The sequence below is a fragment of the Salvia hispanica genome, chromosome 2 (assembly GCF_029641045.1).
Source record: "Salvia hispanica isolate PSC_SH4W2 chromosome 2, Shi_PSC_v1, whole genome shotgun sequence".
Classification (NCBI taxonomy): domain Eukaryota; kingdom Viridiplantae; phylum Streptophyta; class Magnoliopsida; order Lamiales; family Lamiaceae; genus Salvia; species Salvia hispanica.
Genome location: NC_142693.1, coordinates 16,042,751 through 16,066,281, shown reverse-complemented (window position 1 = coordinate 16,066,281; position 23,531 = coordinate 16,042,751). Strand labels below are relative to the sequence as shown.

Genomic DNA, 23,531 nt, shown 5'->3' with positions numbered 1-23,531 from the left:
ATATACTACTAGTATGGAATAGTTATTTTTGAGTTTATACTTAAAAAAAACTCAAATCACTTTTCTAATTTGTGAGTGAAAAATGTGTGTAGATAGAAAATACTTTTTAAGTTGAGTTTAGTGTGAAGGTTAGAATAAAATCATTAACATTTATTTCATATTAAAATAAATTTAAGTTCAGTATAAATAGTTTCGGATATTTTTAGAGATTGCGGAGTGAAGCAACTTCTTCTGTGACTATTAAAATTGAGAGAACGACTTCGATCTACATAGTAATCACTAACAACTTGTCAAATTACAGCCATTATTAAAATGCCGAAATATTCAAACTTGTGCTGAAATTGAGTTGTTTTTTATTGGACTATGGGCCGTTTTCTTGTTCTTTTGTAGGTAAGTAGAGTACATGGCTATAATTTTTCACACGTTCCCATGAAATGCGTGGCTCTATTAGTACTACATCCGTCTCACTTGAGATGTTTATCTTTCCTTTTTAATTTATCCCATTCAAGATGTTTATTTTTTATATTTAGAAATAAATCCTTCTCCCATCTCTCCTCATTAAAATAATCAACTACTACATTTTTATCTCTACTTATTCCAATTAACAACTTCTCATAAAATCTCGTGTCACTCTAAAATGTGGACATCTTGAATGAGACCGAGGGAGTAGTATTTTTCACACATTGTAACAGTCAGTGGATTTAGTTGCACGCAGTGGCGGAGTTTGACGAGCCGGGGAAATCCTCGTTGACCAATTGACGTATTTGGTCATTTATCTTCAATAATCATGTTGTCAAATTGTAATGCACATACATACATGATATCGGCAAGTACTTCTCGGAACAACAATCACCCCAGCCCTTTGATGATGACGAAATGTGTTTGTAAAATTCTGAATGCTCGCTTGACGTATTTGTTGAAAGTCTTTTGCTTATGCGCAGATGGAACATGTTTACATTGAATTTTAAAATTGTGAGAAATTTAAAATAAAAGAAAAAAAATTTCCTTTGTATTATTTAAACACACGATATTAATTTATTTAATATTAATACTTACCCGTGCTTCTACATTGAATTTTAATATTTTTGAGAAATTTTATAAGAAAAAAAAAATATTTCCTTTCATTATTTAAAAACGCGATATTAATACTCTTACAATGACACTAACGTAATGTTGTGATGATATCTGTACTATTTGATCTATAACCTTTATTTTTTTTGTCCGGGGACTTATAATAGGTTGAATTTTAATATTTTGAGAAATTTTATATGAAAGAAAATATGATTTCCTTTAATTTTTTAAAAACTCAAAGAAAAAATGATTTCCTTTAACTTTTTAAAAACTCGATACTAATACTCTTACAACCACACTACATAATGTTTGTGATGATATCTGTAATATTTAATCTAGGCCTTTTACTTTTTATCCGATGACTTATGATTTATGATAGGTCTTAATTTTGCAGTAGGTACTTAAATACAACAAAGTAGATATTAATGCTGGCCACCGACAAAGTCATACATGTTGTCATGTAAGATATAAGGTCAACTACAAAGCAATTTTACAAGTTTAAATCAAACACACCTTTTCAGATAAAAAACACCTGAGCATGGCTGAGGGTTTAAGGCAGACTACCCGTGAATAAAATCAAAGTATATCATTCTAAAATATGATTTAAGTACAAAAATGACTTGGATCCAACAACAGAACAAGAATTAATTAATAAACTGGAAGCTCCACAAGTCGGGTGCAAGTGCAATGTGACATTTACTTAAGGTATAATTTTATTTTATTCTTTTATACTATAAACGATTTTGTATAAGAATTTTTGTGGGTATTCAAACCGAAAATTTGGATACTCTACACTAAAAATGCACCAACATCCCATCTAAATCCGACTCAATTTTGCTTCGGATATTTCGAATACATGAGGCGGGTGCCCACAAACTCAATTTTCAATATTTTTATAAATCATTCAATTTATAGTGAGACTACGATATGCAATCCATCCCTAAATCTAAATGACAAGATTTAAATGTTATGAACTAATGAGATCTGTCCTTGCAATAGTCCTAACGAAAATCCGTAACTACACTGCCTAATAAAAATACCATCCCATATATATTGTTTTCCCCCAAAACAAAGTTGGTCTCCATAGAAAAAAAGAATAGCTAAGGAGTAAGGATATGTTTTATTCAATCAAGAACATTAGTTTATGTTTCTCTAAATATCTCACTTATGCTTTGAAAAAATGTCTTTATTCTTGGCGTCTCAATTAAAATTAAGGGACGCAAATAAAAGCGTAAAAAATTGCAAAGATTAAGAATGTAATGGTCGACGATTGTGTCATCAACTTAAGGATGCTTTTGTTTGCATCCTAAATTTTGATAATTTTAATAATTTTATATTACTCACTCCGTTCGCGAATAGGAGTCCCAGTTGGCCCTTTTCATTTGTCCGCCATTAGGAGTCCTAGTTAGATATTTTATCTTGAGAGTATAAAAAATGACCCCACTGTTCCCTTAATTTAGAAGCTGCAATTAATTTTAAATTAAAAAAAAAAACTTTGATTGCAATTTCTCACTCTCTCTCACGCACAATCAATATCCCACTCTCTCTTCGAGCCATTTGTTGCGACCACCTCCCACTCTCCTATTCGCACTCTTTCTTGGTCGGAAAACGTCGATTTTGACCTTGATTCCAGCCCCTACGTGCACAATTTTCAATTTTTGGTCGATTCAGAGTTGGATTCCATGCGCTATGTTGGATTCTGTGCGCTATGTCGATTCAGAGTACAATTTAGTGTCGTTTCAAATGTTATTTTCAAAGAACTAAGGAAATATTAGTGACTATCAATAATTTTCAATGTTAGTTGTCATCTACTCAACTAGTTTAATACCGACAATTCAAAAATTCATACTTCTACAATATCACGTCTAAATCTAATACTACATGCTACTATACGTAAAATATAATTGGGTGGATTGCAAAAATTTAAGATACTTACTAATTACTAAGCATATAATTCATATCGATTTTATTCATAAGTATCTAATGGTAGGATTAATTATTGAAGCAATCATATATACTAATGAGAAGAAAAACATTCAGTCATTTATCTTATCATTTACTAAAAGGCAGTAGACTTCTATCATTTATATAGTGTGACGTTAATCGTATAAAAAATATGTTGTGAAAGTGTAATTAAAATAGCAAATACAAATTTGTTCAATAGATATAGCAAGCATTCTCAATTAAGTGAAAAATGTTTTAAAATTGGAATGCCAAACTTTCTAAAGAATAGACAAATGATGTGAAATGTTAACCGACAATAATTTTGCAGTAATATTTAAAGTTAAAAGATACAAATTTTGTGATATGAACTTTTGAAACGAAATGCAAAAGTGGAAATACATGAAGTTATGTTTTGCCTACATTTTTTTTTATCACGTTGTGAGCATAATTATGACACTCGTCCAATATATATATAGTGGCAATTAATTATTTAAAATAACATAACGTGCATATATGGACATTGGACGATAATGACAAAATCACAGTATAACATAAAATCTTATAATTATGCCGAAAAATTAAAGTGGATTTGCTTGAATCATTTTTCAATTGAGTTAGGTATTAATAGAATTGAAATTGTTTCGTAACTATGATTGTATAGAATTGAATTCGATGATTGAAGTTTAATTCTTTTTTATAGATAAAAAGTAATACTGAATTAAGGTAGAGGGGTTGGATATTTTACCCACATATATGGTTGGATTAGTTATTCTTTTTGTTCTGGCCAAATATACTTTTGATTAGTTAAAATTTTCAGCTTATAGTCGGTACTAGAGGTTTATGTGATTTTGTCTCAAAACAAATTTGTGATAAGAGGAATAACCCAGGAAACTTATTATATAAAGATAAGATTATTTGTTTATTTTTATTTTCCAATGAAGTTATAATATTCTAATTCTAATCAATTTTTTTGTTTGGACACAATTGACAAGATCAGAGAGAGGAATTTACGCATATTGTGACTGGTATGTTTTCTCCAATTCTTTGCTTGTTGAAATTTATTAATGCTGTTGGTTGGGTATCATAATTCATAAGTGATGATGTTGCTGCTTTGTTCTTTCGTTTTTTCAATTGTAACATTGAGTCATCTTATTATTGTAGGCATCTCTTTTGTTGTTGCGCTTTAGCTCGCTAATTTGAATGATTTCATTATTATTTTATTACTCTCTTCGTCCCTCAAAAATAGAAATTTTTTGAAACGACAAATTGAGAAAGTAAAAAAGATAGAAAACAAAATGTGTTAGTGGAAAATTGATCCCACCTTAGTAGAGAGGGGGAAAAATTCATTAAATAGAAAGTTTCAATTTTTAGGAGACGGATCATGGACTAAAAGGAAAAGAATTTCTATTTTTAATGGGCAAAGTGCGTCTATATTTCGAATTATGTATGCAAATGCACGTGATGTGTGTAGCATGCATTTTAAAAATTTTACTAGAATTCAAACTGTATTATTGGAACAATTTGGAATTGAAATTTAAATCCAAATTGAAAGATTTTTACTATCAAAAACATTAAATATACAATAATCAAAGACTATAATATCAAATTCAAACTCTGAATTTCATGCTACTAGATACATTCCCAAGATAGAACTCCAAAATAATAAGGTCAATCGTGGATTACTTATTAATTTAGAACATATTATGTGCAAGGAAATGTATAATACAACTATACTCCCTCTGTTCCGTTAGAAATGTAACTTTTTTTTTTTACATTTTATTATTTGTCTTATGAAACTGAAACGTTTTTAAAAATAAAAACAATAACTCTTTACTTTTCTTTTTCTTCTCTCCTACTTTACTCTCTCTTTATTAACTTATAAAACAACACTACCTAAAATTTTATGCCAAAAACAAATATTGCATATTTAATGGACGGATAGTAAATAAATTGCCACGAGGGGATAGTAAATAAATTGAGTTTAGTTAGTTCCATCTACCACCACGAGAGCCATGATTTTTGTATCACCATCACCTGTCCTTCAACGCTTACAAAAGCCGAGCCGCTTAAATTGCCAAAGCCGAGCCTAGCCGATTCCATATATAGTGTTGTCATATCATAAATATTGTTGCATAAAAGTATCCAATAATGCGCCGATTCTAGAAGAGGTGAATAAAAATAGGTCTTTTTCTCATTTACTAAAGGGAAATTGGTCTCTAAAATCATGAACTTTGCCTAAAATTTGGTATTTCTCATGAACTTTGAAATTGGTATATAATATCACGAACTTTGCATTTTGTTTGGTATTTCCCAAACTCACTCAAATAAGATATTTTCATCAAAATCTTATTTAATATAGGCAACCTTGATATGTTTTATAATATTTGAAACCACTTTTTAAGTTCATAACATGTAGCATAAAAAGTCACGTTGAAAACTACGTTGATTTAATTGTGTCAAGTATGATAAAAACGCCTCGTAAGTTAGTCAAATATAGCAATAAACATGTCGTGGGAAATACCAAACAAAATGCAAAGTTCGTGATATTATATACCAATTTCAAAGTTCATGGGAAATACCAAATTTTAAGCAAAGTTCATGGTTTTAGAGACCAATTTCCCTTTACCAAAATACACCAAACATAATTTTATTAGAAATAAATGAATCTTGGTGAATATATTTTTGTCATATATCAGAATATGGTAAATTTTTATCCTGCTTGACTTTCCAGGAAAATGAAAAACTTTAATACTAAAATTTAATTTCTTATAAATTCATATTTAATCTTGATTAGTAGTGTTATGTCACCTAAGGAAGGGTCATCTGTCGCAATTAAAGATAACTCTTTTTTTTATCTGTCGCAATTAAGATGGTTCATTGCAAAAAAATGGAAATACATTTATTTCTATTTTATTTCATCTCTGCACTCCACACAGTAGGAGTATAATTCTCTTGTCACCTAAGGAAGGGTCATCTTCTTTGGGACGGAGGGAATGTCTCTATTTTATACGAGTAGATAAAGGTACATACTCCTCCTTCCTACTTCCTCTGTTCCATAGAAATATGTCACAGAAATAGTCCTTACCATTAAAGGTAACATTTTTTCTTCTTCTCTTTTACTTTATCATTATGGTCCCAGGACACAATTTCAACTACTTTTTCTCCCTCTCTCTTACTTACCAGTTACACATTAAAATCTATGTCAACCCTAAAGAACCTATTTCTATAGGACGAAGGACGTATTAAATATGAAACGTTTATTTTTCAGCACGATATTTTAAGTAGTGTTATTTTGTTTTCATTTAAGGAAATACTCCCTCTGTTTCGCTTTAGGAGTCCCGGTTGAGTCAGACATATGTTTTAAGAAAGTGTTTGAGTGTGTAATAAAAAATGTTGCAGTGGATATTGAGAGTAACTTTTAATTGAATGTGTAATAAATAAATATTGTAGTGGATGTTGGGATTCACTTTTAGAGCATCCACAATGGGGTGGACGATGCGACGGATGATGCATCGTCCGCCACTGCAGCATCGCAGACAATGGGTAACCCATCGTCCGCGCCCGATACATCGTCCGCGGACGATGCGCGGAGGATACCCCATCGTCCGTTGCATCGTCCGCCACTGTGGAAGACGCGGACGATGCGACGCGTTTTCATTTTTTTTTTTATTAAATTTTCAAAACCTATATATTCCTCTCATTTTCACTTCATTTTTCTCAATTCACTCTCAAATTCACTACATCTTCAAGCAAAATGGATTCCGGAGATTATCCGAATAGTCCGATGTTCGGTGGTGCACATGGCCGGGTACAGAACCCGACGAATACCGACCATTCGACACCAACGCCGAGTACGATCCCGACTTTTCCACCGACTCATACGGGCTGTCCGACATGGAACCTTCTCCCCCACCGCCCCTCCGCCGCCGCCGCCGCTTCTGGGTCCGCCACCAAGAAGAAGCGGACCAAGGCACGAGCCCAGAAGTTGCCTTCAACGGAGGTGTGCGAAGAGTTCGCCCCGGGATGGACGAACTACTCCGACCCCGAATCCATCGTCTTGACGAGATGTTGGATTGACGTTTCGGAGGATCCGGTGTACGCCAGAAGGTGACTGCGTATTGGGAGCGCATCGTCGAGAAATACAACGCGGCCAAGCCGTCGTACGCCTACAAGCGCCACAGGGAGCAGCTCCGCAAGCACTGGGAACAAATAAAGAAGCAGGTAAATTTGTTCGCGGGAGAGTACGAAAAGTGCGAGAGGGAGCAGGGCAGTGGCGAGAGTCTCGCGGATGTGCGGGACAAAGCGATGCAGTCGTACGTTTCATTGTACGGCGATTTCAAGCACTACCAGGCCTGGGCGCTATTGAGGGACAAGCAGAAGTTCGTTGGTTGTGTGATTCCCCCATCGACGGCGGCGGCAGCGTTGAAGCGCACCTTCACTGATTATACAAGCAGCGAGAGCGGCGCGTCTCCAATGGACCTCAACAATCCGGTGTTCGAGGATGAGAGTTCCGGCACTCCGGTATCCCAGCGTCCCTCTGGCGTCAAGGCTGCCAAGGCCAAGGGCAAGGCGACCACATTCGCCGCGGCGCCGCATGACCAGGCCCCGTCGCCGACCCCGAGTTCGACGCCATCCGCGACTTCGGCTGCGGCCCATGCCTACTCGGATTTGGCGGCCTCCTCCGACTATAGGACGTTGTTGGACGCACACACTTCCCTCATGCAGGCGACCAACCCGGCTCAAATCGAGGGCATCCAGCGGATGATCGATGACCTCAGCCGCAAGTTGGGACTACTCTAGACTAGCCTTTTTTTTTTGTATTTAGTGTTTTTTTTTTTCTTATTTTATAACTTTTTTTTAATTAAGTTAATTTAGAATCTCCCTTTTTTTAATTGTGTTATTTTTATTTACATTTGCAAACATAAAAATATAATACAAAATAGAAGTAAAAATGCTTAGGGCGGGGCTTAGGGCGTCGCATAGGGCGCCCCATTGTGGATGCCCTTAACACTTTTTTACTTAATTTATAGGCATTTTATATTAATCTATCCCAAATGAGACTCCTAAACCCGAAATTAATCAACCGAAACTCTTAAAGTAGGACGGAAGGAGTACTATTTAATAAAACAACTAAAAGAAAGAAAAACATTTCACGTGCTATTATAAAAAAACTCGAGCTCCAACCGAAACTCGAGCCGGCTAAAAAAGCCGCGCGAGCTATGAATGATGGGCCGATATAAGCTGAAAAGTTGCTGAGGCGCTTTTTACATGATACTCACCTTCATTTTCCAACTAAAACCTCTTATCTCTCTTTTCCATATTCAATTTTGCCGCATAGCATTTTCTGCAGAGCTTCAGCTGCAATAATAATGGGGATTGTGAGGCAGGAGGCGACGCAGAAGGCGGAGCTCGAGGAATTCCGCCGGATGCTGCTATCGTGCGCCGCGGTCAACCGGCAGAAGGACGGCGACGGATTCGGCGGCGCCAGGGAGAGCTCGATTCCCGGTCGCGGAGGCGACGTCTTCGACAGGATGGTCTGCGTCACCAGCGGCGTCTCCTATCTCGGCATCGCCATCGTCAATCAGCTACTAGTCAACGGTTACTCTGTTCGAATCATCGTCGATAATGAAGGTCGGTTGTTGTTTCTTAATCTCCAATCTGTGGTTGGAAGTACCAATTTTCGATTGAATTCGGTTTGTTTTACGAAGTCAGTCGTTTATTCATTCATATTGAGAGCTTTCGTAACGAATTGTAATCTCAATTGGTATTTTAGCTTACGATTGTCCAGATTTTGCTTTGATTTCCAATTCCCCTGCTTCCTTAGTCCATGATTTTCAGGATTGAAGGCATGATTTCCAGTAACAAAGGCAATTACTTATGTGTGTAGGAGAGGGAGAGAGAGCTCAAGCCTAGAATTATAGCATAAAAGCAACCATTAGACAAAGGAATGTATTAATTAATTGGTGTTTGATTCTGTTAAGAGAATGTTAAAAATGCTCATTATACTGTATATTTGGAACATTTACAGCATAAAAACTCTTTTCCTTTTCAAGTGTACGTCACTTTTGATGCATATTGATTGATGTAATTGCTTTCTTTTTTGTCCCTCAATAAAAGGAAAAACAACCTAACATTGTAATGCCGTGCAGCTTTCTTTACTGAGAATGCTCATTCCAACTCAAAAGGAGAAACTATAATTGCATTCACAGATTTTGCATCTCTTGTTTGACTTTGATGAGATACTAACACCTTTAAAATCGGAAAAGCAGAGGACGTTGAGAGGCTGAGGGAGATGGAAACATCCGGTGAAATGAGGTTGAACAACAGTGTGGTTGAAGTTGTGATGGCCAAGCTCACCGAGGTCGAGAGCCTAACTGAGGCATTTGATGGTTGTCGTGGTGTCTTCCACACTGCTGCATTTGTGGACCCAGCCGGGCTTTCCGGCTACTCTGTGAGTATTGACTCTTTGCATCTTTCTCAATAATGTTCCAAGAATAGATCCCTGCTCACCAATTAGTCTAGTACACGTGGGAAGTCATAATTTGATTGTTTTCTTCATTTAATGTATTCAATGTGCTCACTGTTTCAGCCTTTTGTGGAATAGGTTTGGTACACGTATTGTTTATTTATGAAGGATAAGTATTCTGATTAAGCTTGATCTCGTGTTTGAACATAATAATCAAGGTTGTTTGGATATGATCATTGTTGCACATTAAATAGCTTTGATGTTGATTTGCAACTGAAATTAGGCAATCATTTAATTTCAACCTGTTTAATTAGTTCAAGAATCTGGTAGACCTTACTTTTAGGCAACTCTACTACCTATGATACACTATGTTCTGACCGTTGCAGCATTGTTTAGCGTGTAGCTTAACTAACTAAATTCTGTTGTGTAGAAAACCATGGCTGATATTGAAGTAAATACGAGCAAAAACGTAGTGAGGGCCTGCGGGATTTCTCCTACTGTTAGACATTGCGTGCTCACCTCGTCTCTCTTGGCCTGCATTTGGTGTGACAACTCTAGTGACGAGGCCCCACACCTCATCGACCACAAGTGCTGGAGTGACGAGGCTATATGTGTAAACAAAAAGGTATTAGCCATATAGATCTCTAGAGTGGCCGTCTGTGTAATCAGTAGAATCTATCCCAACCTTTGTTTGTCCATCTAATTGACAGCTCTGGTATGCGCTCGGAAAGCTGAGAGCAGAGAAGGCTGCGTGGGAGATTGCTAAAGCCAATGGCGTGAAGCTGGCCACCATATGCACTGGGCTCATCACCGGGTCGGATTTCTACCGGAGAAATCCAACACCTACCATTGCATACCTTAAAGGAGTCGAAGAAATGTACGCGTATGGCTTGCTGGCAACAGTTAACATCGACACACTAGCCAAGGCACATGTGCGCGTCTTTGAGGAGATGAAGAAGACAGCCCCGGGCAGGTACATTTGCTACGACAAAGTGATAGAAAGAGGGGACGAGGTCGAGAGGCTGGCTGCTGAGACGGGCATAAGCGCAGCCTCAGTAACGGGGGGCGCCTCATCTAGCAACCGGCCTCGGTATGAGCTGTCGAATGCAAAGCTTAGGCAGCTGATGTTGAGACCACGCCGTTGTGTGAATGAATGATGAGATGGGATTATAAATCAAATTTTGATGTATCATTTGTTTGGTGTTGGTGTATAGTGTATGTATTATGAATGTGGTGGAGAATTAGTGTACGTGTGAATTGTTCTTCCATGGTTAAGAATTTGTGATTATAGTTTAAATAAAAGATGATAATACTATTGTTAGGTTAGTAAAATCATCCCCTTGTGGGCTTTGAGTTCATATAAAAAGCCCATTATGATCAGCCCATTCTACAACAACGGAGGCTCATGTCAATAAAGTCTTGAATTTGAATGTGTAGTCCTTTTAAATCCAAAAATACACTTTTTCATTTATAGATATTATCAATATGTTACCCTTTATATTATGAATATTAGTTATTACAAGTGATGAAATGATATACTGATAGAGTCGTGATGCGCGAATATTTTTTACTACAGTATACTTATAAATAAAAAGAAAAAATTTAAGATTTGAATTTCAGCACTTGTTATTTTAATTTATTATTTAAAGGTGTATTGGTCTCTAAAATTATAAACATTAGTCGAAATTTTCTCACACAAACTTTCTTATTTTAAACGTATTTATTTCATATTTAATTATTTTACTCATCAAATGTGTGTAATCATATATTTTTAATGTGTTTTGCCATCAGATTTCAAATCCCAAGTAGTTATTATATCCACTCATCTCATTAACATTATTTGCCAAATTATATTTAGTGTGTAGCAAATACTTTAAATAGGGGATTCAATAAGATAATTCGTTCCTAAAATGATAAATTTTGGCTTAATTTGACATTTTTCATTAAGTTAAAAATGGGTCGCAAAAATCATGAACTTTTTTCGTGTAATGAATTGAAAAAAAAAACTGATTTCATGGGAAATCCACCGTAAAACATAAGTTCATGATTTTACGTGAAAAATTATAAGTTTACAGAAAATACCAAATTCCGGCCAAAATTTACGATACACTCCTTATTTAAATGCCTAAATCCATGTGAGTTGTGTAAATGGATGTAAGATTTACAATTAGAATAACTCCAGTTAATGTGATACACAAAAATTGCTTTGCTGCAGTCAAGATTCACTAAATTGCTTTGCTTTGCTAATATAATAGTATATAATTTCTAAAGAGAATAAATGCTATTCATCCACACGCTACACGCTCTCACATACTCTCTATATATACTCTCTTCTCACAAGCTAGAACTGGTGATACAATTTAATCATCCATTTCTATTTGCTACCTTCACAAATGTAAATCAAACGCTTCTGTCAAATAAAAAAAAGTGTTTTATTCCTTCAATAATTCACTTCTATTCCAAAGACTTGCGATTTTTGAGGTATGTCTGATTTGTTTTTCTGGTTTTTTTCTTCCTTCAAGTTGCCATTCATTTTCAGTGTACCACATTTTCTGTGTTTTATTTATTTTTCAGAACTTGATTCGAGTTAAATAATACTTTCATTTGATTGTTGTGGAGCTTTTGTTTTCATGAAAATTATAAAACAAGAAAAGAGTAAAGGAGAGATTTGTTTCCCCTTTTCATTCTGATTCTTTTTATGAACTATGCAAAGCACTCTGCATTTAGAGCAGTTTTATGTAGTGTTACTTTTTTGCTGTTTTTTTGCCTAATGATTATATTTTTGCTTCTTTTTTAAACTTAATATTGTTATTATTAGCAAAAAGTTTGAACTGCTCTAGAAAAAGTATTTTCATCTTCTCTCCAACCAATCAGTGCCAATATGAAACTAAAAGAAATAAACAAATTCTTGGCCTGTAAAATGTTATGGTTTGATATTTTTCACTAGTATTTATGTCTTTAAAGTTTTTGCAGTTTGAAATGGTTGATATTAGTGTTGGAATGATTAGAAAGTTGCCTGTTTAAAAGATTGAAAAAGAAATCATATCTCTTACTAATACTTTTCGCTTTTTTTTTTTTATTTGGGAAAAGGGGGGTAATGAGTTTCATCCATAAATAGCATAAATTATTACTAACATCAGGTAAAAAATATTTACATGATTTGATATTTGGATTAGACTATTGAATGGTAAACACTGCTTTAAAGTCTCAATTTAATGTGACTCCTATATATATAAATCAAAATTTTAATTTATTCCCTAATAATACAGGTGAAGAAGTTAAACAAAAGCGATAAAAATAAAAAAAATTGGGAGTGAAGAAGTGGCCAGCCAAGCAAGAACAAGGCAAGATTTAACTATAGGTAACACCCCATGTGAAAACCTCATGCTTTTATTTGGAAGTTGTTTTATTTTATTCAATTTATTACTATATGCTTAATATTTTAGGATTTGGATTTGGATTTGGATTTAACATTTGGTTCCTCTAAAAAATAGCAGTACTAGTTTTCTTGTATATTTTGTCTTTATAGTAGTATAAAACAGCTAATATTTATTTTAAATTAAATAGACACAGTAACTATAGATTTTGTACAGTGAAAAATATAGTACTATGTTTATGTTTTGCCAAAGACAAATTTAGAATCAGTTTGTATAGCTTTTTGTAGTGTATTTGACAGAAGAAATTTACTGACATTCCAAATGTAGGAAAAGTTTTCGTAAGTTTGATTCTACCTGTTGTGTCTCTATCTTTTCTCATTTTCCTCAAAAACTCTCTTTCATTTTTTTGGCCAAATTATGACTACCCTACTTTTGTTAATCACCCTTGCACCCTATCATTTTTAGAATATGTCCCACTTTTTATAATTTCTTAAAAATATTAATGTAATGGTTGGAAAAACTTCTTTTTCCTTTAATAAACATTATTTATCATTGAGAGACATGTGATATTGTATTTGTTTAGGCATTTGTTTTAGTTAACCTTGCCAATCAATCTTCTCCTCACCAATCACCATCACTGTTTTCCTTTGAAAGTGGATAAAACAAATACTACATTGAGTAGTATAGTTTTTATATAAATTTATAGAACAATATTAAAAGAGGAAAATAGTAACTAATTGGCATTTTAAGATGACATTTATAGATCAAATCAATAATCACTCTTGAGTATAGATATTGAAGTTTTTGTTCTTATTATATTCCTATGTCTTTTATTTCTTTTATAGTAGCATATAAGTCACATGCATAACATGATTTAAATATCATGGATGTGACAATTACAAATATGATATTAAATGAAATATGAAATCGAAAGAGTTTTTCGTGATTACTACATCCAAGAGGTGTAATGGAAATTCTTTTTGGCGAAATAAATTCCTGTAAAATTAATCATACTTTACAACTTTAATACTCCCTCCGTTTCGTCATAGTTGAGTCATTTTACTATTTTGGGAAGTTTTTTCATAGTTGTGTCATTTCCATATTTGGTAATTTTTTTCTCTTTCTTACTTTACCCTCTCTTACTTTATTCTCTCTACTTTATTCACTTTATACTTTATTTTCTCTACCTTTTCCCCTCTCTTACTTTTTTATCTATATATTTAACACACCCAACATTCATTTCTAAAACTCTGTGCCCAAAAGTTCCGCCTCAATTATAGTGAAACAGAGAGAGTATTAAACTAATATTTCTTCAATATATTACACTATTTTTGTTTTTCAAATTTTTCGTGATATGATATTAATTTAAAATAATATTTATATTATTATATATATGTGAAGAACTTAAAATGCACTCCTTAACTAGACCATAAGATTTTTGACAGTGGTACGTATAAATATAGTAATCAAATAAATACTATTGTCTCAAATATTTTTTATATAGTGGTCCCAACTGCAATGCAATAAATTTGTAAAGATATCCATTTTTGTAATTGAACTATTGCAAAAAATATTAAATATTTGTATCCTCTGAAAAAACACAACACATAATGATAAATGTAAACATCCAAATATGAATTGAATTAAAATTGCTAGTAATTGCGAGATGCAAGATATTTCGAGTAAATTCGTTAATTCGAGCTAAACATATATTTAATATTTTGCTATTTATGCTTGGACATGAAAATAATTTACTGTACTTTCTATCTTTACAGCATTGTATCTTTTATTTTGAAACATTTTGACTATTTTTTATTTTACTGCTTACAACATTGTGTATCTTTCATTATAAATAGGAATGCCTTAAAAAGCAGCTCCAACTTTGATCTTTTGGTGACTTTTAATCCCAATTTACAGTAATTACAAATTTAGTCTTATTTTATACTCACTGTTCATTTTTATATACACGAGTTAAAATTTCGGTTAACTGGCAAAAATATTATATCTTTGTTTTGTCTTTTTTGCCTAAAAAATTGTTACCAATGTCTCTTTGCAATGGTATTATTTTCTATCATCATCATCATCATCATCATCATCATCATCATCATCATCATCATCATCATCATCATCATCATCATCATCATCATCATCATCATCATCATCATCATCATCATCATCATCATCATCATCATCATCATCATCATCATCATCATCATCATCTGTTATTTTTAGAATTGTAATGTTATTATTATGTCATTTAAATGTTTCATCAACATTTCTCATGTCATGGTATCTAAAGTAAGCATCATCTGTGAGTACCAAGGTCGTTTAATGCACATTTAATTGTTTGTTTTGTTTTATACATTTAGTTTGTTTCTAATACATTAAAGATTGTTATTGACATTTTTATTTTTCAATAATCGTAAAAACCAACGGTCAATTTGTTCATTTTCTCTATAATTCTATAAATGATTGTAAAATGACAAAATAAACAATGTTATATATTATTTTCAACGTCTAATACTATTTAATCGAATAAATATACTACTCCTATTTAATTTACAGCCGTCAAAATTTGTAATTGATAGATTTAAATATTTTTAGTACTAAGAAGTTAAAAATTTGCATTTATATGTTTAGTATACGTCAAATGTTTATTAATAAAGTAGGCGCACATCATCATTATATATTTACTAATAGAAAAAATATAATTGCATGGGGAAGCCCCATATTTGGTACGCTAAAGCGATTAATATATTTCTTCATTTCATCTTCACTTCTGCAGAAGAGATGGACAATTCTCTACTCCTTTAGAGAGAGAAACTCTCCCCTCCCGCCGTTGCCGGGGAAAAAAAATCCGAGCTCGTTTATGGAAATTCTTCTCAAATCGAAGTCGCACCAAATCTAATTCGCATCTTTTTAGCATCTAAAATGAGCGATCGGAAGCCTTCGCCGGAGCTCCGCCTCCGCCGCCATGCAGCGGCGGAGGACGACGGCGGCGCCGTCGCGTGCACGGGGAAGTCGTGCCAGTCGTGCACGGCGGGGGCGATCGCCGACTGCGTGGCGCTGTGCTGCTGCCCGTGCGCGGTGGGGAGCTGCTTCGTGCTCGCCTTCTTCAAGCTGCCGTGGGCGGTGGCGCGCCGCTGCCTGCGGCGGCGGCGCCGCCGGAGGGTGGTGGAGGAGAGGAAATGCGGCGGCGGAGATGGAGAAGAATCGGAGAAGGCGGAAGGGGGGATGATTGAAATCGAGGTGTCGGAGGCCGCCGCCGCCGCCGGAGACGGGGCGGAGGAGTGGTGGCTGGAGGTTGGGCACTTGGGTTTTGGGAGGGTTTCTTCTGCTAGGATTAATCTGTACACCAAGGGTAATTAAGGTAATTCAATTGTTTTTATTTATTTTTTCTTATGCTGAAAATGTTTTTAGAAATTTCTGTTTCTTTCTTTTTATTGTGAGAGTGATATCTCACCTTTTTTAAGCGTTTGAAGCTTTTTTTGTGTTTGTCTATTTTAGCCCTTGGTTTAAGAAGTTATGCCTTTTCTTTGAATTCCACATATATCACAGTCACATGTTTCAGTTCAAAATAGTTATAATTACACGTAATTTGCAAGCATTTATATTTCACACAATGATTGGAAACTTGGATATATTGAAAAGGATAAGATATATTGCAATTATATAGGTAGAAATGCTACTTAGCATTTTTTATCGGATTTAGTTGTTAATTTGTTCTTTATAGTATGAAAGTCAGTGCGACACTCTTTCTGGCCTTGTTTTTCATTATTTATTTATGGGCGCAATCATTATATACTACAAAAAAATACTCTCTCCGTCCCGCTTTAGCAGTCCCATTGACTTTTCTGCACTCGTTTTGTAATAATGATAATAAATAGTTAAAGTAGAGAAATAATAAAGTAAAAAAGGGAATAATATGGAGAAGAGTCTTATCTACATTATTCTCTTTTTTACTTTATTATTTCTCCACTTTAACTATTTATTATCATTTTTACAAAACGAGTGCAGAAAAGTCAATGGGACTGCTAAAGCGGGACGGAGGGAGTACTAATACTCCATAAATTATGGATACTTTAATCTCTTCAAATTAAAATTAACTTAAGTTAATAAGTAGGAGTAACTATTTAGACGGATCTCATATATCATATTTCCACTAAATATTCCGTTATTTTCTTATTTAGATGGATCCCAATAAATATCTTATTTCACTTTTATTATTCTTAGTAAATATACTTCACATTCCACTAATTTAACCACAATTATTACTAATATATAGGTATAAAAATAAATTCACACTTCATCAACTTTTTACATTTACTTTCTTTCATAAAGTTAAACAATTTCTTAAAATTCATACCGCTTCAAATATGGGCATGGTACTGACATGTAAAGGGGGAGAGACTTTTAGCCTATAATAAATCCAACGTTTAACTTTTTTTTTTTCTATTATAAAGTTTTAAAATTTATTCATATTTTATAATATATATTATAATTATATAAAAATACCTTTAATAATCTAAATTTCTTGAAAATTTATTCTTACATAAAATTTTGAAAATTTTGCCTTTACTTATGTTATTTTTGTATCCGCCCTTAAATATGGGACATATATATTGGGGACCAGAGGAAGTAATTTTAACTATATATGCTCGAATTGCACAATTGACAAGTACTTCTATGGTGAAATTTCAAGGCTTGAATAAGGCCTTTTTCAAGTATTGTGTTTATATAGTAAAATATATAAAGGTTTTAGGTAGGAATGACTTTAGAATAATTAAAAGAACTATACATTATATCGTAGATAGGTCCACAGGAACTTTGCATGGAGTGAAGAGGCAGAGCTGTCAAACAATTTCGAAAAAGAGAATCTGTTGCTTAATTAATTTGTTAAGGGCCAATATAATTATAATTATAAGCGAAATTTTCTGTGCCTTTTTGGGATCTTCATCTCTTTGTATTTATGTTAGTTAATTAGTAAAATGCATAGTTCATGCATGGCTTACAGCTACTTCTTACTCCATCAAACAAATTTTGCTTCAGAATGTTATAGCCACCGGCGGATCTAGGGGGCAGGAGGGAGATAAATTTTGCTAAGTTAAGAACATATTATCTTAATATTATATTTTTGTATAAAGCTTCTATTTGGGTTATCTAATTTATTTGGGTTATCTAATTTAGTTGGGATACTAAAAATGTGAATGTGTTTTAAAGCGTTAAGATGATAAATTTTACTTCTTACTCCGTGCGACTAATTTCGTCTTATCCGGACATAAAATTACAATGTCCATCCCCTCTGTTTGCCCCGACGTCGCCCCGAAAATTGAAAAAAATTTGTCATTTTCGCCCTAAACCAATCTACTAATATATATTTCGCCCCTTCGTTTATGAATTTTGGATCCTCCACTTATAGCTAGTGCCATATGTCACTGAAAAAATGCTAATGACATATTATAATACAATTAAATATACTAGTTTATATTTCTAAATATATCATCCTAACGCTTTAAAACACATTCACATTTTTAGTATCCCAACTAAATTAGATAACCCAAATAGAAGCTTTATACAAAAATTTAATATTAAGATAATACGTTCTTAACTTAGGAATACTTCATTTTGAATCTTCAATTATGGTTATATTTCAAAAAATTCAAAGCAAATAGTTGAATCTTCTTGTGATCAGGAGAAGTTGCTTTAAATCTTATGTGAAACAAAATAACAATAAATTCATGTTCAGCTCGATTTAATTATATTATATACTTCGTCCATCCATATTCCATAATCAATTCATATATTTTTCATTTTGATTTGTCTATAAAAATATCTCCATCTTTTTAAAAATTATCTCTATAGTCGTGCTTGTGCTCTTCACTAAAAATGCCATTGGGTGGAAGAATGGACTACGTGTGTGTGGTATTATGTATAAATAAAATAAAAAGTACTCGTATGTTAATATAGATACGTACTATTTGAAAGATGAAGTACAAAATGTATTACATATTGGACTATGGAAAAAGGTCCAATTGCAATTTTCAGCTCCTAGCTATATATTTTATTAAGTGATGTAATAAAAATGATGAGTTGTAAGTCATAATTCACAATATATCTTTTCGGTTTTAATACCGGCTAATCATGGAAAGGATGACCTTTTCTACACAATAAGAATTGTTTTTTTTCTTGCTTCTACTACATAATATTGTTGTTTAAATGAACTAATGCAGGTCGCATATTGGGTAGTTGGTGGTAGGCAAGAGATTGAGAACCCTACAAGATAATTAAAAACATAAAGTAAAACAAAAGAAAAAAACCCCGAAAGTATCAACATAAAATACATAATATTTGACCCACCCAATCAAAATTAATAAACAGAGTCTAAATATAAATTTGTAAAAAAGTCATTCTATCATTGCAATTTGAATACATTCCACCTGTATCCTAGTCAATTTGAATTAAGTATACTAAAATGCAAATTATATACCACAATATGAAACTAGCTATTAATTTCACAGATATAATTTCAAAGTTTTTATGGTTTCCAATGTATTCAAACATCTAATCATCAATTAAATTTTTTTGGGTAAATAATGCAAGCAAAGCCTAATATCAGAACTAAACTAACGAATATTTCATGTCGGAAATCTAATTAATAAGCTATATGTATACATTTGTTGATCTTAATGTATGGCCCAATTTAAGACGCATGAAGTCTATAATTGTATGGCTCCTATCCATGAGAACATCATTCTTTTGTTAATTTGTTAAGTTATTCCACTTATCTTAATAACTATCTTAGTCGCCTTTGTTACGGATTCCAATATTTCATATAACTTGTGTAATGCAATGTATGAAAATTATAAGTGAGATGAACTCTATGAACTCTTTTTTGTAGGCTTTTTTAGATAATTTTTTTGTTTATTTTGTAATGTTAATATTTTTATTTTATTGAAAGGCCGATTACTTAAAGTGGTGGCTTGAGAAAAGATTCAGTCATGATGATCAACATGGCGCTGACTACTTTGGTAGTTGGTTATAGATTTACAATATCACATATTTTTAGAATGAATTCTTTTATTTGGTTTGTACTAATATTTAAGATTATTTTTAACATGTGTCCATAGCCAAATACTTATATTATTTTAATTTTGCCTACACATATTAATCAATATAGAAATCAAAAATATATTCTAAAATATTCAATTTACAAACCAAAAAAGAGAACTCACTTCAAATCTTTCCAGTGAAACTAAATTAATCAATATGAAGTGTGTGTGCAATGTGTGTGTAATGTACGTGCAGTGTGTGTATGTGTGTGCAGTGTGTGTATGTGCATGCAATGTGTGTGTGTGTATGTATGTGTGTGCAATGAGAATGACTAGTGTGAGCATTATGAGGGTGCAATATCGTGTATGTGTGTGCAATGTGTGTGTACAGTATGAGTGTATGTGTGTGCAGTGTTAGTGTGTACGTGTGCAGCGTGTGTGTATGTATTTGTGTGCAATGTGCGTGCATTGTGTGTGTTTGTATGCGTGTGCAGTGAGAGTGCGTAGTGTGTGCAGTATGAGAGTGCAATGTGTGTGTGCGCGCGAAGTATGAGTGTATGTGTGTGTTGTGTCAGTGTGTGTACGTGCAATGCATGTGCAGTGTGTGTATGTATGTATGTGTGTGCAATGTGTGTAGAGGTGTCAAGTGGGCCGGGCTAGCCCGCGCCCATCTGGTGACTTTTAGGCCCCGTCCCGCCCAGGCCCATGGCTGGAAAGGGCCGGGCCAAGCCTAGGTTTTGGTTTACATATATGAGCCCAGCCCAGCTCGAGCCCAGTTAGCAAGTGGGCCGGGCCGGGCTGGGCCAAGTTTATATATATTTTTATGATATTGTATGTAAATAAAAAATAAATGATAGTCTTAATAATTTCATATTTAAAATTTACAAATTCATAAAACTTAGCTAAATATACCATGTAGCTAAATATACCGTGTTAGATCTACCAATCTAACACTATTTAATATATACATATACGAATAAAAGTTTAACTTATTATCAAATTATTTTTGATAAAGATAAACCAATTAACAATTAACCTCTCTATAATTATGCAAATCACTTTTAATTCTAGAATTCCACTAATTTGTAAAGAGAGAAATTAGTTAACAATGAATCTCTATAATTATGGAAATCACTACTAATTTAATTCTAGGAATATGATCCACTATTTCTATAGAGAAAAACTAGTTAACTAATCACTATAATTATGAAAATCAATTTTGTTATAAACTTTTATTTAGGTTTAGTAATTGAATGCATCAATTTGTTGAAATAGCCAAGACCTAATTAATCATGGATCTAAAGATATATTCAAACGGCACTAATCATCATAATTTATAAACATATATACGTAGGGGCATACGCTAATCTCTATAATTATGTAAGGAAATACTATTAGTTAACAAGTAATCTCTATATTTATGCAAATTATGATTAAATCTAAAAATAAGATAAACTATTCTTGAAAGAGAAGAATTAATTAAAAACTAATCTTTATAATTATAAAAATAAAATTTATAATAAGTCTTGAACTTTTTATGTTTTTATACTTTATCTATCATACAGAAATTTTCATATACTAATCTTGAATTCATAAAGAATTCACAAAATATATACTAAATGTAAAAGATGATTTAATGCTAATTAGAAAAGTGAGTTGTGTTGGGTCTGGGCCTGGGCCTGGGCCGGGCTTCAAGTGGTCCTGGCTTTATAAAACAGCCCAATTGGAGCCCAATTAAACTACTAAGCCTAGCTCAGGCTCGCTCTATTTCAGTACTGGGCCGGGCCTGGACCGGGTCAGCTCGGCCCAGTTGATATCTCTAAGTGTGTTGTGTGTCAGTGTGCATACGTGCAATGCGTGTGCAGTGTGTGTTCTGTTAGTGCGTGTACGTGCAATGCGTGTGCAATGTGTGTGTATGTATGTATGTGCAATGTGTGTTCATTGAGTATGTGTCAGTGTGTGAAAGTGTCCAACTTTATAAGTAATGGTAATTGTAAATTTGTAATTCAATTATGAAATAAAATATTTACGGTTTCAAACATTGAATTTGAAATTGAAAACTACAGTTTTAATAATATATGTCCAATTCCATAATACCAGACGAATCATATGTGTTTACCATAAGATTTCAAATGCTAAGTAATCATATTCATTTATCTCATTAATATTACTTGCTAGGTAGTACTAATATTTATTTTGCAAAATAAGGCTACTAACTTTCCATTCAAGCTGATGTCTTCTTAACCATCAAATTGGGGATTCAATAAAGTTAATTAGTCTCGGCATAATTTTGCATTCTTTATAAAATTAAACATTGATAGTAAAAACTATGAACTTATTTATCTGATAGTGAATTTTCCATGAGTTGACGAACATAAAATTTTTATGGGAAATCCAGTGCAAAACAGTCGAGTTGTGTAAATGTAAGATTTAGAAATAAGCCTAGTGAATTTGATACACAAAATTTGATTGCACGGGGAGTGTATTATATAGCTTCATATCAGCAATTTAGGGACACAAACAAATCTAATTCGAGTCGTGTTTTTAGGAACTGAAATGAGCGATGCAGCGCAGGAGGACGGGAAATCGTGCGCGGCAGGGGCGGTCGGTAACTGCGTGGCGCTGTTATGCTGCCCGTGCTCGGTGGTGAGCTGCTTTGTGTTGGCTTGCTTCAAGCTGCCGCTGGCGATGGTGCGCTGTTGCATGGGGAGGAGCCCGAGCCCGCGGAGGGAGGACACGGGAGGGATGGAGATGGTTGAAACCATGGCGCCGGGAGAGGGGGCGGAGGAGTTGGGGTTGGAGCTGCCGGATTTTGGCATTGGCCATATGAGTTTTGGGAGGTTTTCTTATGCTAGTAGCACCGAGGCTGATTAGGGTAATTCACCTTCTCCTTTATTTATAGGTGCAAGTCTCACATTTCATAATTATACAAAATAATAATCTTTTTCTTATTCTAAATGCAAATTACTCTGGAGTAGTATTTGTTTTGACGGCACTTAGAGCATCTCCAATGGCGGATTTCCCGTCGCCCTTCGGAGAGGCTTTCGGGAAGTCCGTCGGGGAAGGGCGCCATTGTGGCACGGAGAGGAGGATGCAGACGTACCGTGAGGACACGGGAAGGGCGGGCGCACGTCCGCCATTGTGGCAATGCGCGGACGTCCGGTATTTTAATTTTAATTTTTTTAAAAAAAAACTCTAAATTGAATATTTGTGAATTTTTTTAATTCCGTAATGTAAATTTTAATTCTGAAACGTAAATTGAATATTTGTGAATTTTTTTAATTGCGGGAAGTCCGCACGAGTAGGGCGATGGGAAGGGCGGATTGTGTAGTGAGAAGTCCTTATAACGTGGCAGGAGGGTGAGAAGTCCTTATGATGTGGCAGGAGGTTATTTGGAAAGGGCGACGGGAAGGGCGTCGGGGAAGTCCGCCCATTGGAGATGCTCTTAGTAAATGCAGAAAATAATGCCCAAATTATTCATTTTAGGCGAAATTTGATTTTTATGTTAGTCTTACGATAAAATTTCATGTATTTTATCAGAGCCTCTTTCTTGAACTCCAACGAATCACAACCATAATCACTGCAAATTTGCAAAATAAGGCTACTAACTTTCCATTCAAGCTG

The 23,531-nt window shown here is 33.9% G+C and overlaps 2 protein-coding genes across 2 annotated transcripts; both read left to right on the top strand.

The window, feature by feature from the left end:
- The first annotated feature begins 8,285 nt into the window (after nt 1–8,285).
- On the top strand, nt 8,286–10,813 carry LOC125185099 (NAD(P)-binding Rossmann-fold superfamily protein). Its single transcript, XM_048099922.2, has 4 exons — nt 8,286–8,646; nt 9,285–9,466; nt 9,912–10,106; nt 10,192–10,813. Exons 1-4 carry the CDS (start codon nt 8,385–8,387, stop codon nt 10,636–10,638), a joined length of 1,086 nt encoding a protein of 361 aa, XP_047955879.1. The 5' UTR covers nt 8,286–8,384; the 3' UTR covers nt 10,639–10,813.
- Nucleotides 10,814–12,748: 1,935 nt separating this feature from the next.
- On the top strand, nt 12,749–16,330 carry LOC125202773 (uncharacterized). The gene is made up of 2 exons (XM_048101237.2): nt 12,749–12,842; nt 15,644–16,330. Exon 2 carries the CDS (start codon nt 15,790–15,792, stop codon nt 16,225–16,227), a length of 438 nt encoding a protein of 145 aa, XP_047957194.2. The 5' UTR covers nt 12,749–12,842; nt 15,644–15,789; the 3' UTR covers nt 16,228–16,330.
- The last annotated feature ends 7,201 nt before the right edge of the window (nt 16,331–23,531 follow it).

Bases quoted from the DNA above. Each gene is read 5' to 3' on its own strand.
- LOC125185099 (XM_048099922.2), top strand. From the start codon at position 8,385: ATGGGGATTGTGAGGCAGGAGGCGACGCAGAAGGCGGAGCTCGAGGAA. The intron at 9,467-9,911 runs GTGAGTATTGAC...TCTGTTGTGTAG, and splicing joins CCGGGCTTTCCGGCTACTCT to AAAACCATGGCTGATATTGA. The intron at 10,107-10,191 runs GTATTAGCCATA...TCTAATTGACAG, and splicing joins CTATATGTGTAAACAAAAAG to CTCTGGTATGCGCTCGGAAA.
- LOC125202773 (XM_048101237.2), top strand. From the start codon at position 15,790: ATGAGCGATCGGAAGCCTTCGCCGGAGCTCCGCCTCCGCCGCCATGCA.